The sequence below is a fragment of the Falco rusticolus genome, chromosome 3, assembly GCF_015220075.1.
Source record: "Falco rusticolus isolate bFalRus1 chromosome 3, bFalRus1.pri, whole genome shotgun sequence".
Taxonomy (NCBI): Eukaryota; Metazoa; Chordata; class Aves; order Falconiformes; family Falconidae; genus Falco; species Falco rusticolus.
In genome coordinates this window covers 91,876,663-91,890,274 of record NC_051189.1, presented here as the reverse complement: position 1 = coordinate 91,890,274, position 13,612 = coordinate 91,876,663, and the positions used below count along the sequence as shown (strand labels likewise).

Below are 13,612 nucleotides of genomic sequence, written 5' to 3'. Positions count from 1 at the left end.
CTGAGCTCTCAGGTCGTTCTGGAAGGGCTGAGGCACCCACATAAGCTGGACATGAGCACAGGGCTTGGTGACAAGCATATAAAAATGGGTTGTAAGAAGTTAGGCTCCTTCCAAAGTGTGTGTGTGTTTGTGTTAGAGTTGTGAGGGAAGGGGAGCTCCAGTTATACAGAGGCATTATCTCCCATCCCTTGGACAAAGTAAACTCCTGACAAGACCATGCTGTGAAGGTCAGCAAAGGTATCAGTAATCTGAAATAAACTCCTGATTGACTCTAACCAAAACTGAAGAATGGGGACAGGGTGGCCAGTTCTTCTCTGGTGCTGTTAGGTTGGATTTATCCTCACCAAGACACGAAGTTGTAATAACTGGGCTTGTTGCCCTTGGGCAGACCCCTAACTGACACACGACACACTTTCCGTGGGCATAGGTTTGCTCTGCATCTGGACAGGGTCATGGTTCTTCCAGCTGCATGTGGTACCTGCCTGGCCTTTGTCTGTCTGTTCGGGATTCTTCACTGCCCTTCAGATTTCTCAGCCTTTGGTTCTTTTTCCCCAGTGTCCCTCCCTCTCTTCCCTCTCTCCTCTCCCAAGCAGCAGCTGTGTAACAGGAGATGAACATTTCCCTCTAGCCACCCACCTCCCATTCTTTTCTTTGACTGCAAAAGGCTGGTCCTTGCCTCACGGATGGAGGAGGTAGAAGACTATCAACCAGATGTCTGCAGTCAGCTCAGCCCGGTGATCTGGGTGACTGCCCACCCTCAGCAGAAAGCTGTCTCAGCTTCATTCCATTTGTATTTAATGCCAGGTGATGAAGCACGAGGTTGCGACCAAATTTCTGTGCAGAAGTCCACAGGGGCCAGGGGGTTTGCCTCCTTGTTTTAGGTATGAGGGGTTGTTTTTTGGCTTTTGAGTTTGTGGTGGTTCTTGGTTTGGCAACGGGAAGTGCAACAGTAGGTACGTACAGATGACCCTTGGCAGCAGGGTCCATGCTTGGGTGCTCGCACAGAGATGGAGCACCCAGCACTTCCCCTTGCTGTGCCTGATAACCTGGGCTCAAAGCAGCCCAGAAGTCTTAAAGATCCTTAAATGAAGCTCCCACTGCTTGCACTGAGGAATGGAGCAGCTGAAAGACGTGAGGCTTCAGCACTTTTTTCCTTTGAGAAAACTGCAGGAGCTGGAAGGTGAAGATGGTGTTTGTCCCCACAGTGCCCATCCCTGCAGCTCTCCTCCTTTCCCTAGGAGCAGTTATCACCGGAGGGCTTGTCATTTGGGACCTGTCAGCAGACTGTGCAAAAGGTGCAGCTTTTAGGTTAGTGGCGGAGGCTGTCCCTTCTCTGGAGCCAAGCGTGGGGAGACTGTGCATTCAAAGAATTCTTAATATTTTCAAAAAAATGCTTTTGCAGTACAGAAGGATATGCCAATGCGCCCATGCAGCACCAGCGGTAGTAAATAAGCTGTCAAGCTAAATGGCTGCCATCATGGCTGTTACATCTTTTTATTGCCTGATATCATTTAGATTGCAGTCTGCCTGACTTCTTTCTTCTTCTTTCAAAAGAAAAATAATACTTTCTCTATCTAGGATGGGAGGTTGCGCTAAGCTGTCTTCGAAATTACATCAGCCTTAAAAGATAGTACCATAATGGTGCGATTGCCTTGCCTGGTCCGCTGCTTAGAAGTGTAAGAACTGAGGCAGCATCCACAGCAAAGAGCAGTGCTTTGTGAAGGAAATGTCAGGTTTATTATATATTTGAAGGTAAAAGTAGTTGTTAAATTTGTTCTTAGAAAGGGCTTTTGGAAGATTAGTGAAAATGGGGCCTAAATAAGAAAGAAAAATATGCGTGGAGTTTGATAGGAAAGTTCTTGTATCTACAGAAGTATGGGAGTTTTTAAGATCTACATATTTCTTTTGGTTTCCTATTAAAATAAGCTCATCTGGGGAAAAAAAGGAAGAAAGGTCAGTTAAGCTAATGAATCAGGTGAATATCAGCACTTGAAGGAAACAACCAGTTGGAAAATAAACTTTTGTATTTTGTACCTTTGTGTGCATGTGTATATTTTTAAGGTAACTCAACTAACATAATATTGTCATTACTAGGGAAGCTTTTAGAGAAACAACTGGATGTTGTCTGGAGCATGCACAATACTGACCTGCCTAAAAGAATGACTTAAAGTCTGCATATGTGGGAGAAGATTTTTTGACATGTTTAAAAATTAAAAATCTGTTCCATTATAATCCTAAAAAGTAATTTTTCTCTTTCTTCTCTGTGTCTTTATAAGAGAATCCAAATCACTTCTCTCAGCTATTTTCCTTCTTTGGTCTGAATTACCATGTTAACTGCACATCTCATTCATTCCCTCCTTGGCAGCAAATGTCTATTTCAGACAGTGCTGCCACGTTCTCCCAGTTTTTTGAGGATTGTATTAAGGGCAGAGCACCTCTAATACATTATAAAATTCTAATATGTCCTATTTCTATGTGATAGGATAGTTCCTGTACCATTTGTGAATCGGTGTAAAAGAAAATGTCATTGATTTGCCCATTCTGAACCTGTTTTTCCTCTTTATTTTGTGATTCTTCTGCTTTTTGAAAATAATTAATGTAGCTAGTGAATGGTTAAATGAGCAGCTAAACACTATCAGTTCTTCCTCTGACAGAAACTTGGAAGCAACCCTAACCTGTTTTCCATCTTTAAAGTATTTTCCCAGAGTCCCTTCGGTGGCTGATGGCTACACAACAGTTTGAGGCATCCAAGGAACTCATCCTTCAGTTCACGCACAAGAACAGGATGAACACAGAAAGCGATATCAAAGGAGTGGTGCCCGGTGAGTAGGATAGACAGGCAACCCCAAATCCCTCCGCCCTGCTCCAAAGGCTGCATGTGGTATTGCTGCCCAGAATTAAATCATCTATTTACTGCCTGTAAAATCATCCTGTTCATTCATGCATTCATTCATTCATTTTGCTTTTCTTGAAAAACCATTCCGAACTCCAGCGCTGTGTTTAAAATTACTTGGCCTGTTGAACAGTCCTAGTAATTATAATCTCATCTTGCAGTGCCATATGTCTTTAGAGACATCTCTTGAAGAATTTTACCATGGCTACAGAGTGTGCCTTTAGCTCTGTGTGCCTCTGGAAAGGCACATCTTCCTGTGTTTTAAGGAAGATGCTCGCTGGGATCCTGCTCATCATGCATCACTTATTTTGTTGGTTTGGAGAAGTTGCAGCACTTGAACCTCCAATTCTAAAGTGCCAGCCCTGTGGCAGACCTAAACCACATTGCAGTTTCTCCTTAAAGCCTTGCTCCCAGAGCCGTTTTGCTTTCCTCTGCTGCACCATCTGAGCGATGCTGCTCTGGGGGTGGGAGGAGGCCCACAAGCGGTAGCAGTAGGGCACAGTTTTGGGCTGAGAGTCTCAATTGTCAGTTCCTCGGTGGTGATTTTAAAAAGAGCTGACTCTCATTGTCACCAGGATTGTCACTGAAATAGCCATGCTCCTGTCTCACAGGGTGCTTTGCAGAAGAGACTGTGTGTCTGTGTGGCTCTAACAACAAAGGTGAAGAGTTTCTGGATCTTCTCACCAGTGCACCTGTCAGATTTGGTTCAGGCTCCCCTCTTCCTTCTCACAGGCCTGATGGTGATGATAAACACCCATTCTGCACTGTCACTTGCAATCTGTATCAGACTACTCACTAGTTAGAAAACAGTGGAAAAGTTTCTTTTTTCCCCACTTTTTCAAACCCTACATGCTCTGACCCCAGGGGCTGCAGGGAGACCTCACCCCACAGCTCTGCCCACGGGGATCAGCCTGGCTGATGCTTGCTGTCAGAGGTCTCTGGGGTGACTGTAGCATCAGTCAGTCAGTGCTAAAGGCACCGGTCAGTACTGGAACAGACTTGATCCAGAAGAGAAAAATGTCACCAGTAACATCAGTGCCTAAGGAATGAAGCAGTCTTCGTCAGTGAGGGGTGAAAAAGTCCGACTTGGGTCTGTGGTATTCAGGTCACTGCTGCGGTTGGTGGTGCAGTTGGCACACGGGTTAATCAGCTTTTTTGCACATAATTGTGTCTGGGGTTACAGTTCCTGGATCTGCATTGCAAACAACATGGCTTTGCAATGTAAATGCTGTTTTTCTGGTAACATTCTGAAAAGTATAGGGGTATGTGAGCAGCAGCTGACCTGGTACTCTCCACCCCCACCTCCCTTTTGCAGATCATCCCCAGAGTGAAAATGATGGATCTTGAAGAAAATTTGTCTCTGAGGCCATGAAATGTCTCACAATTGGACTAGGAGTTTACCAGCCAACTCTGAATTTGGCTTGTCTCAGCTAGTCAGCTACTTGAATTTGCAGATGAAATAAAATGTATTTTAGGGGAAAGAAAAAATAAATTACTTGAAGTTTCCTTTAAGGAAAATGGTAAAGATGCAAGCATGTGCTAGAGGGAATTACTTAAGCCACGTATAATTATATTGTCCATAGAGGAATGCTAAGTATCAAAATGTTTTTATGACTTATTCATGACTGATTACTTTTTGCAGCGGTTTCATGGTAGAGGTACACCCCTGTTTAAGGAGAGACTCCCTTTCATGTGGAAAACAGCGTTATTACACATCTTGATGCTATAGATTCTCTGCCTGCAAATACATTTAGATATAGCAGTTGTCAGTAGATTATCCTTTGCAAACTTTGTGATACAGAACATGGTCACTTCTGCCTCCTCGTTAATGCTGCATTTGTTTGGGACGTTGTTGGGGTTTTTTGTTATTTCTTCCCTCGCTTTTTCTCTTTAAAATCTTTCTGTAGCCCCACACGTTAAGGCTTTCCTGACCCAGCCCTGGAGGGACACTGCATTTCTGTAGGGAGAGCAAAAGAGGAGCACTATCAAAAGGATGAAATGAGCTTAACTAAAACTTTTGAAAGGAAGGAGCTTCTCTCTCATTCTGGGTGCATGCGAGTGTTGACTGTGAGTGAGGACAGGGGAAAAGCAGAAATTCCAAATGAAGAATGTGATCAAACTGCAGCCCACCTGTCCCCCCAGTGGGTCAGTAAGCCAAAGAAAACATTTCTCTGCTTTTGTGTGTTATAATCGCATGCCCGTAGTTGCTGTAGCAGGGAATGGGTAAAAAGCTGGTACTTGTCTGGGAGAAAGGATGCCATTGAGCCTGATGCAGATATCCCTGTTTCCCCTTGACTCCATTGTTGAGCTTTCCTATCTGTGTAGAGGGGGTTTTGTTTGTGATTTGTTTTATTCTTTGTTTTCCCTCTGAAAGGGCTAAAAACTGTTGTGCTCCAGTTAGGGGCCATTGTACTGCTGTTTATTATTCCTCGCTGCATTGTTGTAACAGCCTCCTGTGATTGAATTACTCCCAATACATTTAAATTATGAACTGCTCACTTGCAGTCCCTTCCAGCTGGAAACCCCACTGTAATTTAACTCGTATGTACCAGTCAAATTAGTGTATCCTATATAACAGATCATTACAAGAGTTACAGTAGTTTCATATGTACCCATTTTGGCAGCTGATATGAGTTCCGTAATAAAAAGAAATAGCGTTCAAGTGGATGAAGTATTTCTGGGATGGAAGAAAATGCAATTTTGAATTGCTGTCCAAGCAGTGAAGGGGCCTATTTTCCTCTCTGAAGAATCACACTGTTCCCATTGCCTGCTGAAAGCTTTTACTGGTCCATTTGGCTATGCCGCCCATAGTGGAAAGCGCCACTAACCTTCTGCAAGGTTTGTTTTCTCCACAGGGAGGTGGCCCACGCATTGGGTGGAAAAAAAGCAAAATTTATCTCCTGTTCCTGAATCAATCCATAGGGTAGGAGTGGTTTGCCAGTGCTGTCCTGGGAGGTGTCTCTAAAGAGAACAATTGATGTCTGGCCAGGGGTCCAGCTGCAGCTGAAAGGTCCAGCAGCTGTGGTAACCTCTGCCTGGGGAAAACCATCGGCAGGGACAGTACTCAGCCAGCCAGATAGTACAGGAGTGCGTTTGTACGGTAAACAAAGTGAGACAAGGGATGTTGACAGGAGCCTAGAGTGTTGTAAATTAACATTGCCCTTATCTTCAGTAGTCTGTCCCAGGGGTGTAATGTAGTGGTGATGATGTTGGTTACAAAACACACAGAAAGCAGCTTCCTCAGCACCTTTAAGTGGCTTTATTTTTGAGTGATTCATATACCTTGTGATTTTTGGCAGGAATAATTTGCCTTCATAAAAAGATTTCTGGTTTTATGTGGTCGTATTTTCTTCTTTAATGCTGAAGAAATCTAGGTGTGCTAATTAGACCTGGTTAAATCATCCCTAATGTTCTGAGTCTCAAAATTTCACCAGTTGGCTCAACACTCTGCCCTCTTTTAGAAATAAAAGTTTAAGTTCATTTTTGCATCAAGGGAATGATTTTTATCCAACTGCATATTGAAATGTCATTTGTAAAACAGGCTTTGTGAATTTTGTTGACAAATATTTCAAAACATTATCCAAAACTGTCAGCTTCAATCATGAGCAAATGAAATATATTGATAAAATTAATTCAGTACAGGTTTTTCACTGCTGATTTCTCTAAAAACTTTCCCATGTCTTCCCCATTCCTTTGTGGAACAAGAAAGAAACATACATTTCAGTGCAGCTGCAGGACAATAATTTTGACCTGAGTGAAATAAATACCGAGGAATTATGGACATCTGTTTAAAGAACAGGAGAAAAGAGTGTTTAGGGGAATTGGAAATCCCCAAAGCACCAACAGTCCTTACACCTGTTAAAGGTGTGTTGTATATTAGGCAGCTTTCCTTATTTTGGTGGGATGCATGTCTTGTCTTTGTGTGGGACAAAGGGTCTGTTTGCTGGCTGGAGCTGACTGACTGCTGCAAGCTGATCTCCTGCGCCAGCAGCACCCAGCGCTGCTGGCATGTTTGGGTGTGCTGGGAAATGAACCGCTTGAGAAGCCGTATCAGCAGCTACCCGAGTGTCAGACTTGATACTTTCATGGAAACCCACCCTTTCTTGGTTCTCATTATCTTTTCCTGTGGTGGGAGACATTTCACATGTTGCTTAAGAGAAAAATAACTACCTGACCAGGCTGAATAACAAAAACCCCTTTTTGCTCATCTCCAGATGAAAACACAAACCAGAGTTCCTCTGTGGACAGACAGGTTGGAGCTGTTCCTTTCCACAGTTCCTTTCTAAGCTTAAAGGAATAATATTACTGTAATTACAAAAGTGGCCAGCAAAAATCAAGCATCCAAATAGATGCCAATACTTCAGCGTGCAGGACGCAATATGGAGAGGAAGAAAGGGTACAGGGGTGGCAAGTACTATGTGTGCATATGTGTGTGGATTGCAGTTAGGAAAGCTGTGGTTTTCAGGGGCTTTCCTTTTAATCGAAAAAAAAAAATTACATTCACCTTTCTTGCTGCTGAGCAACACACTGCCATGACTTTTTTCTTTATTTTTTTTTTAGGTTTTTTTTTAGTTTTCTGTTTTGTTTTGCTATATATTATTTTTTTCCTAAGCATGGGGCTTGTATCTATGTACTTACATGCATTTTTTTTCATTGGGTAAATAGCAGAGGGAAGGGTGAAAAAAACCTCATATGTGAAAGTATCTTTCCCTAATAGAAGATATTAACTCTCCCCACAAAGCTTTACTCATATCCTTAGACCATCACACCTAGAATTACACTACTGTTTTAAAGCTTGTGATAGATGAAGAGCCAGGTGTATTTGCTAGAGAAGGAAAGCAAGTTCCCTGGCCCCTAATACAGATAACTCCATGTGATGCTATGTACAAACCTGTCAGATGCATTCTTTTACCAGATCCAGTTTCTTGGTTGTTTAATGGTGCCAAACTTAAATATCCCATGCAAGTCCCAGGGGGTAGTCAGGTAAATGTGGGAAATTTAGTCAAAACAGTTCGAGGTGCTACTTGGTCTTAACAAAAGCCTTTAGGTCTTAACAAAGGACTCTGTGTCAGCCACAGAGATTTCTGTCTCAAACAAAACCAGCCAGTGGTTTCTGTTTCCCCCTTGTATGTTAAATCAGCTTTCCAGAGGGGTGGTGGTCCTGGTGGTCCCCTGTGTTCCAGGAGCAGGAACCGACAGAGTTTGTGCAACTCTTTCAGGACATGCAGTGCATGATAAATAGTGAGTAACAAGAATAAAACTGATCAGTTAAGTCCTTTTCTGCTGGCTAGGTCTGCAGGAATGGAAGAGGAGAGCCCATACATGCCCTGACTGTATCCCTGGTGAGAGTGGAAGTGACCTCTGACAGCAGCAGGATTTGGAGAGGACAGGGGGAAAAGAGAGTGCTCTGTTGAGGATGTGCCTTTTGATGCCACTGGGAAAAAGCCAAATATGCTAGAAAAGTAAAAAAAAAAAAAGAGAGAAAGAAAAAAAAGAGAAAGGAGAGGTGGTGTCAGCCTCTATTTAAGCTTGAATGACTCTTTCTCACTAGTTGAGTCCTCCACAAACTCTTGCTGGCTGTGCTCCAGGCTGTCACAGCTGCTTTGTGCCCGGCTGGCACACTGGCTCTGTCTGCAGCGCTACCTTTCCTCCCGGAGGAGCCAGCTTTATGGGGCAGGAACCGCATGCAGAGGGCTGGCAGCAAGCCCTGGTGCTGCCGGTGCTCCCCTGGCTCACGTGCACCGAGATGGGAGAGGATGGCTGAGGCTGGATGTGGACAGCAGAGGAGATCTCGGGAACCAAGTGGAGAAGCAGAACAGTAAGAGGGGACCGGTGGACAGAGAAGAGAGGAAATAAGAGTGAAAAGAATTGTAGGAGCAAAGAATAAAGATAGTTGGAGGGAACTTAGAGGAGCAAAGGCAACAACGGACTGGGGGCAATTAACAGCTGTAGAGAAAGAGGAGAGCCTAGACCATGGAGACCAAAGGGGCTGTGACCATTTTGCTCCCCCCCCTCCATCCAGAACAAGCTGTCAAGCTTGTTGAGTCTCAGCACTCTTCTCCTGTGAAATCCACTCCTAAAATGTGTGCTTCACCCCTCCGTACTGTGCAACTCACCTGCTCTGCCTGCTGAGGTTTCCTCCATAGCTCCGGCAGTAGATAGCAGCAGTGCATGTGTAGGTACCTGAAACCTCCTGATGGCCCAGGTATGGCTTCAGACAATGACATTTGAGGTGTTCTTTGTGTTGTGGTTCGGGTTTTTTAATGCTGGTAATGTTAGAGGAACGTAAACATTGCCAAGTCATGCTCTGGGAAATGCAAGAAGTCAGGTTGCCTGGGCAACCCTTGCTTGGCCTCCTGGCATGAAGGCATGATGATACAGCCTTGAATAACATGATTACGACCTATTTTTTCCACAGGGCATAGGATGGACGAATCTGTGCATAGCATGGACGATGCTGTGGGAATGAAGCTGTTGTCTGTTCCTCATTTGTTGCAGAATTTGGAAGGTGTGTAGTGAATGAGGCAGAGGGTTTGCAGAAGTAAAGAGGACAGTCTTGGGGAAATGAAGCTGAATGCTTCCTGAAGAGCTGTACTCATTCCCTGTGTCTGCCAGGGATGTTCTTGTATGATAATGGAAATTCCCTGGAATCAGGCTCTTTCAGTGCTGTCACTAATCACAATTTCTCCAATGTCTGTCTCTAGCATGTAATTCTGGGGCTTGACTGGCAGAAAGCTGGCAGCATTTATATTGGCACCTACAAGGGGTATTGCTGTGTGATTTTTCTCATTCTGGACACAATTCCTCTGTATTTTATCTCCCTGCCTGCAAAACAGGAATAAGCTTTGTCCTTGCTCTTACAAGAAGGTGGTGGAGATGATTTCATTGGTATTTATGAAGTACATGAATATTCTGACAGCACTGTAGGAATATCTCTGAGGAAACCTATGATTTTGTACTCACTGGGAGGTTTGGATAATAAGGCTGAGGGACACATGTTGAATGGGAAAGGTAGAGACATCATTAATAGCTGCCCATTTCCTGACTGCAGTGAGCGTTCTGGCGGAAAAAACAAATGTGTGATCATCTGATTAAGTGCTGTATCTTAATGCATATGAGCAACTGAAGATTGCAGTGGCAACCTTATGTCTGGCTTTTCTTATCTTTTTCTGAATGTGATTAGAAATACAGCATTGCAACAAATTATTGCAATCAGTCCTTTGCTATAATAGTCATTGAGTTAAAGCGTTGCTCTCAGGAAATAAGCTTCATTTTAGATGGTTTTAGTATTTATGTCCCGCACTTTTGTTGGAAGGCCATTCCAGACTCCAAATTGCTCTTGTACTGGGGTACCTTTTAGCATTCCATTCAAATACACAGTATCTGTCCAGGTCCTTTGTCTCTTTTCCCTCCCTATTTGCTCCTGTGACCATCTTTATCTTAAATGTCTTTTTCTCTTTTCCCATGCTATGTGAGCAGACAGCAGCCGCATTCCTTTGCTGAGCTGAAGTTCTCCTCTGTGTCCTCTCCTTTTATAAATAGGCTTGCCAGAGCTTTAGTTTCTCAAATATTGATGACCGGAATTGTAAAGGAGCACCAGTATTTCATTGTCTGAATTGCAAAGGCCTCATGGACACAATGAACTGGTGCCTTATAGTTCAAGTAGTTCAAGATGCCTATATGTTCAAGTAGCATATAACCAAGTCCGTCCAAAACAGTATTTGCTAAAAGCTCATCTTGCAGCAGAAGCATTTCCCAACAGTCCCTGAGTATCTTACCTTGTGTTTTGCATTTTTACTTGCTTTTGCAATGCAGGGTCTCAAGCTCACCCAGTTCCCTCTAATGTCCCATTTCTGCGCTGTACTGCTGGCAGTGCCTCACTTTGTCACCACCAGACTTCATTGGCACATTCCAAAGGTTTGTGCCAAGCTCCCTAGTGAAATTATTAAACAAGATTATTATTTTTTTTAGAATCAGACAAGTCACCCCGCCACTAAACTGTTGCCATCTGTTTATGATTTCCATTTTTCTGTCCCTTATTGCTGTCTTCCCATCAGTCAGCTCTTTACCCACCTTATAATTTCTGTATGTGACTTGATAGACTTCGGTATTCCTTTCCTGTTTGGCTTTTCAAAAATGCAATGTTTCAGGCTGCTAGTTCTCTGTGATAAAAATAAATAAATAAGCACAAAGGGACTTCATGGAGACAGAAATCCTGGAAGGTATAAATAAACCTGTGTGCCAGTAACTCAGTATGGCTGAGAGTAGGTTGCTTCAGCTCTGCATTTCAGACTGATCTACCTCCTGCTGCAGAGCTGTCATGCTCCAGGGGTTGATTGAGCCTCTGTGCTGGGCTTCCATAGCTCTTTGCGTGTTCAAAGAGCTACTGACAGTATCGTTTAGCAGCCAGAAAAATCCAGCAGAAGTCCATCACCCCAGGACATTTGTCATTTTGGACATCCTTTTTTGGCGGCATCATTTGACCTGTGTCTATTTTGCCTTTGCCAAGTGATGCAGAGATGGGTGGTGCCTTCATTTGAAGGCTTTAAAGATACTTTCTGATTTTGAAAGCCATGCTCCTGAAACGCAGAAGATCCCACGAGAATTCAACAGCGTTGGGAGCTGGAAGCTGGTAGGGTTCCTCTCCCTGTGAGACTTCTTAAGTCTCCCAATGAATAGTTTTAATTTCCACTGAGATATAAAGAGTTAGCTTGTTGATAGTTTCCCTACCGAGTCCCTGAATAGGAAGCCTGGAGTGTGTGTGGGCTCCGGAGTATGGGAAAACTCATAATGGGCCTCTGAGTAAATGGATAAAAGTATTTTTTATTTTCCACATTCACCCTTCTGGTAAATCATTCAGAACTGAAATGTTCAATGCAAATTCCTTCTGAACTGGTGACTTCAGTGCAAAATCAAAGAATAAGTTGGGGGCAGGGGAAATTTTCCAGGTGTTAGTCCAGCAACAGAAAGAGCAATAGTATGCTCCATGAGATTTTAATAGGCATTGGCTCAACTTCTCTTTTAAGATGTTAACGTTGATTTATAATGTCCAGGCGGCCAAAGAGCTGTCCGTCACTCAGCTGATGCCCATCACAGTCAGTCCGAGCTGGTCCTTTTGTACAGGCAGGTGACCTCCAAAGACAGCAGGCCACTTAAATGATGGCCAGTTCTGTAGGCGATGACTTTTTTCCAACTCCCATAGCTTATTCGTTGCTATCTGAATGATATTTTGATTATTGTAAATGATTGATTGGGGGGGGGGGTAATATCTGACTGGTATATATAAAAATTAAGGAAGAGAAAGTTCTCAAAAAGATAGATGGTGTTGGAGACTTGGGGAGACTCCTTCATCTGAAGCAGGTTACTTAGATTTGGAGTTTCAACACGTTGTAGAGGGATGGAGGAGTAAATAGCTGGTAAAGCCAGAAGGCTTTCAGTAAAAAGTCAGGTGCTGTGCATTCTTTGATGTAATGTTTGAGACTGGATTCTTCTTGAGACTGGATTTTCCCAAAGAAAAAAAAATTACTCTGAGAAACAAAAAAAAACTAATTAAGAAAATCCAAAGAATATGGCATCAAGGACTGTCTTCTGCTGACACAGATGACGTTTTACTTTGACAGGCCAGATCTGGTCATTCTTAGACAGTTTGAAAGTAAACCTTTATGTCCACGTGAAATCTGTGCAACGTGTATTGTTTGTGTGGTTATTTTCATTGTTGCCCTTCAGCTGAAATAGTAAACAGTCATAGTAGCTTTTCAAAACCTTGTGCTGCTTCTAGTGCTTGCTTTGACGTTTTTGCTGTAGAAGGTTTTGCTTGGGCTCCGTTATAGGCTTTATAACCATGTTTTTATCTAACTGCTTCAGTTGTTCTGAATTATTTCATCCCCACTTACTCCTTTCCAGAATCTTGCTACAAAAATCATTTTGGCCTTGCTCTTCAAGATTAGGTACCATCTTTTTTTACTGTTGGTTTTTTTTTTTTTAATATAGCCTTGATCCATTGCTGAGCCTGCTGGGTGCTCCTGTAGTACAAATATTAGTTTGACCAATTTCCTCTTTTGCTCCGCCTCTGTTTTTATGCTTTTGTGAGCTTCACGCCATGTAGATTCTGGGGAGAAATGGCTATTATCAGGTAGTAAGGAAAGTAGTAGAGCAATATTCTGCTTAAGTACAATCATTAATGTAAAATACCCTTTGTTGCTTTTCTCAGAAGCATTCCTTGTAGTTACTCTATGTAGAAGACCAGGAGTGACCTGTGAGCAGTGAATAGCTTAACTATTTGCATATAAGTAGTTTCTTTGATTTATTATTTTTATGATGCAGCTTTCAAGTAGCAGCAGACAAATGTGTCTTTCGTTTTGTTCATAAATCCATGACTTGCTTTCATTTTTCCCTGTCTTGTGTCTCTTAAAGAGATTGCTATTCAGTGGAGGAAGGCAGAGGTCAGGGCAGGGCAGTGCAGGCGACTGAGGACACCAGCACTAATTGCGCATGCATGAAGGGAATGCATGCGTGAAGGGAACGCATGCACAGTTCAGCACAGGGCCACGCTGCCGCCTGTAAACACCGTCAGTCTAGAAAGCAGCAGTAGAAGCCTGTGCCCTGAAACCCAGTCCTAGCCTGTACCCTTGGAGTGCATCATTTTTGTGATGCTTCTTTATAACCACAGCTTCTTTCGTTTTTACGAGACTTTATGCCCTTGCAGCTGCCTCACTGATC

The 13,612-nt window shown here is 43.2% G+C and overlaps 1 protein-coding gene across 4 annotated transcripts in view; it reads left to right on the top strand.

The window, feature by feature from the left end:
* Nucleotides 1-13,612, top strand: part of SLC22A23 (solute carrier family 22 member 23) — a 113,643-nt gene that overhangs the window by 80,831 nt on the left and 19,200 nt on the right. For 3 of the 4 annotated variants that reach the window (XR_005103478.1, XM_037382333.1, XM_037382335.1), the window contains exons 5-6: nt 2,695-2,822; nt 9,312-9,401. Coding sequence is in view for 3 of the 4 variants with exons in the window: in XM_037382333.1 (XP_037238230.1) it covers nt 2,695-2,822; nt 9,312-9,401 (218 nt within the window). In the remaining variant the exon portion in view is untranslated. The remainder of the gene's footprint in view (nt 1-2,694; nt 2,823-9,311; nt 9,402-13,612) is intronic. The other variant, XM_037382334.1, reaches the window with a different exon arrangement.